The 2,357-nt window shown below is 52.9% G+C and overlaps 1 protein-coding gene across 1 annotated transcript in view; it reads left to right on the top strand.

The window, feature by feature from the left end:
• TNFRSF8 (TNF receptor superfamily member 8) overlaps positions 1-2,357 on the top strand; it is a 92,157-nt gene that overhangs the window by 67,169 nt on the left and 22,631 nt on the right. Inside the window, exons 11-12 of the mRNA XM_045299197.1 lie at positions 309-405; positions 1,105-1,208. Of these exons, the coding sequence (XP_045155132.1) occupies positions 309-405; positions 1,105-1,208 (201 nt within the window). The remainder of the gene's footprint in view (positions 1-308; positions 406-1,104; positions 1,209-2,357) is intronic.

Below are 2,357 nucleotides of genomic sequence, written 5' to 3'. Positions count from 1 at the left end.
GGCAATCCCCTCCGCAGGGAACCCTGCCTGGTAGGTGAGAGTCTGTCCCAGGGACTGGGTCTGCTTTGAGTGAGTCCCATCTGTGATCCCACTGACTTACCTGCTTAGCTTTCTGCTATAGCTCAGTCCCTAGCACAGTCCCTGGTACACAGTAGATGCCCAACAAAGAAACCCTGCATGGAGGGGAGGAGGACGGGAAGGAAAGAGGAAGGGACAGACAACCGGACACCATCGTGGGCCTTCATTCTTGCGTCCCTTGGAATCATGTCTTTCTCAAATCAACTCTAAGGCCTTGTCACCTCTTGCAGATACGGCTTTGAGAGCCACCACTTACGAGCTGCCGCCTTCCTTGGGGACTCCCTCTGACTGCAGCACCAGCCCACAGGACAGTGAGACGCCCGACAGGTGATTCCAGGATCCTCTCCCAGGATGGGACTGCCCCTGCCATGTGCAGGGGATGACTGTGGTTTGTTGTTTGGGGTGGAGGTGGGACATAGACTAGGTCCTCTGAGCTACATCTACAAGTCCTTCTAGAGCCCTACTGGACACCACCGAAGAATTAGAGGCCAAGGTACCTGCAGAGGTCAACATGGGCCAAGGGTCTGGGGGCTCTGGCGGAGTCTGCACCATCTCCGTAGAAGGGGTTTGTGCTGGAGCACACATCTCCATCTCCATCATCTCTATCTCTGCCGCCACCATCTCCACCTCCATCATCTCCATCATCCCCATCTCCTCCACCTCCATCATCTCCATCATCCCCACCATCTCCATCTCCATCATCTCCATCATCTCCATCATCCCCACCATCTCCACCTCCATCATCTCCATCATCTCCATCATCTCCATCATCCCCATCTCCTCCATCTCCATCATCTCCATCATCCCCACCATCTCCATCTCCATCATCTCCATCATCTCCATCATCCCCACCATCTCCATCTCCATCATCCCCATCTCCTCCACCTCCATCATCTCCATCTCCTCCACCTCCATCATCTCCATCATCCCCATCTCCTCCACCTCCATCATCTCCATCATCCCCATCTCCTCCACCTCCATCATCTCCGTCTCCATGGCAAGTCCTGTCTCTGGTTTCCCTCACAGTGGCATCACTGCTATCCTGAGCACCACTCATGGCTGGGAAGACACCTTCTTTTCCACCAGTACTTCTGTTCGCTCCTCCACGGGGAAGTCCGTTCCAGATGCAGGTAATGACTGCCAACCACTCCCCCACCCCCACCCCCCAAGTAGGGAGGAAGTCCTTCTCCTGCGGCGGCAGCCTCTACCATTTGTGGACAGCATGGGGACCTCAGAGATTTCTGGGTTTTTATGTTTGTTTGTTTTTCATTTGCAGCTATGCCTCTGGCTAGTGACAATTCCCTAATTCTTGTGCAAGGATTTTATTCATCCTTTCATTCCTGTGACCCATAGTTGCAATTCAGAAAATGTGTGTTGAGTGGCAGCATGGCCTTGGGCTGGTTGTTAATGGCTTAGGTCCTCTGTTTTCTCTTCTGTCAATCCGTGTGGCAGAGACCACCAGGGCTGGGGCCAGCGTCATGAGTTATGACCAGGGCTGTCAGCAGCTTGCTGTGTACCTCACACGTCGCAGGCAGTGGCTATAAACGGTCCATTGAAGATCAGCTGGCATGGCATTGACCTGACTCTTGGCAATCCTGTGTGTGAGTGGAGACTTGTGCTCTCGGGGTTTGACGATGGTGGAGTTTCCTGGAAGTGCAGCATCAGGTCTTTCTGCTCCATAGGACTGTTGAGGCTGTAATCTTTCTCCTACTCTGTGGGTTCTAAGCCCGATCTTTCAGGTAGGAGCCAGGCTCTACAGGGCTCCTGCCCGGGCTTGCTACCCGACGTCTACCGTCATTGAGTCGGTCTGACTCACAGGAACCTTACATAGTGTTTCTAAAGCTTGAAGTCTTCACTGGATCAGATACTTGAACTTGTTCCTGAGGTGAGTTTGAACCACCAACGTTGAGTTTCCTGATGTTTCCCTGACAGCACCAAACCAAAGCCAAACTCCCTGCCACTGAGTTGACCTGATTGGGCAGGGTAGAACTGTCCCTGTGATTTTCTGATCCTGTAACTGTTTATCGGAGTAGAAAGCCCTGTGTTTCTCCTAAGGAGCAGCTGGTGGTCTTGATCTTTGGGCCTTGCTGATCACAGCCCAATGTGTAACCACTAAGTCACCGGGGCTCCCCACAGCATCAACCAAACCAAACTCACAGCCGGGAGTCAGTGCTGACACATAGCCACTCCCTGTGGGTTTCCAAGACGGTAACTGTTTACAGGGATAGAAAGTCCAGTCTTTCTACTGAGGAGCTGCTGGTGGTTTTGAACTGCCTACC

Source organism: Echinops telfairi, unplaced genomic scaffold (assembly GCF_000313985.2).
Source record: "Echinops telfairi isolate 266 unplaced genomic scaffold, ASM31398v2 ScPeMD7_7457;HRSCAF=8495, whole genome shotgun sequence".
NCBI lineage: Eukaryota > Metazoa > Chordata > Mammalia > Afrosoricida > Tenrecidae > Echinops > Echinops telfairi.
Note: the sequence above shows the minus strand (reverse complement) of the source record. Positions and strands in the feature narration are given on the sequence as shown.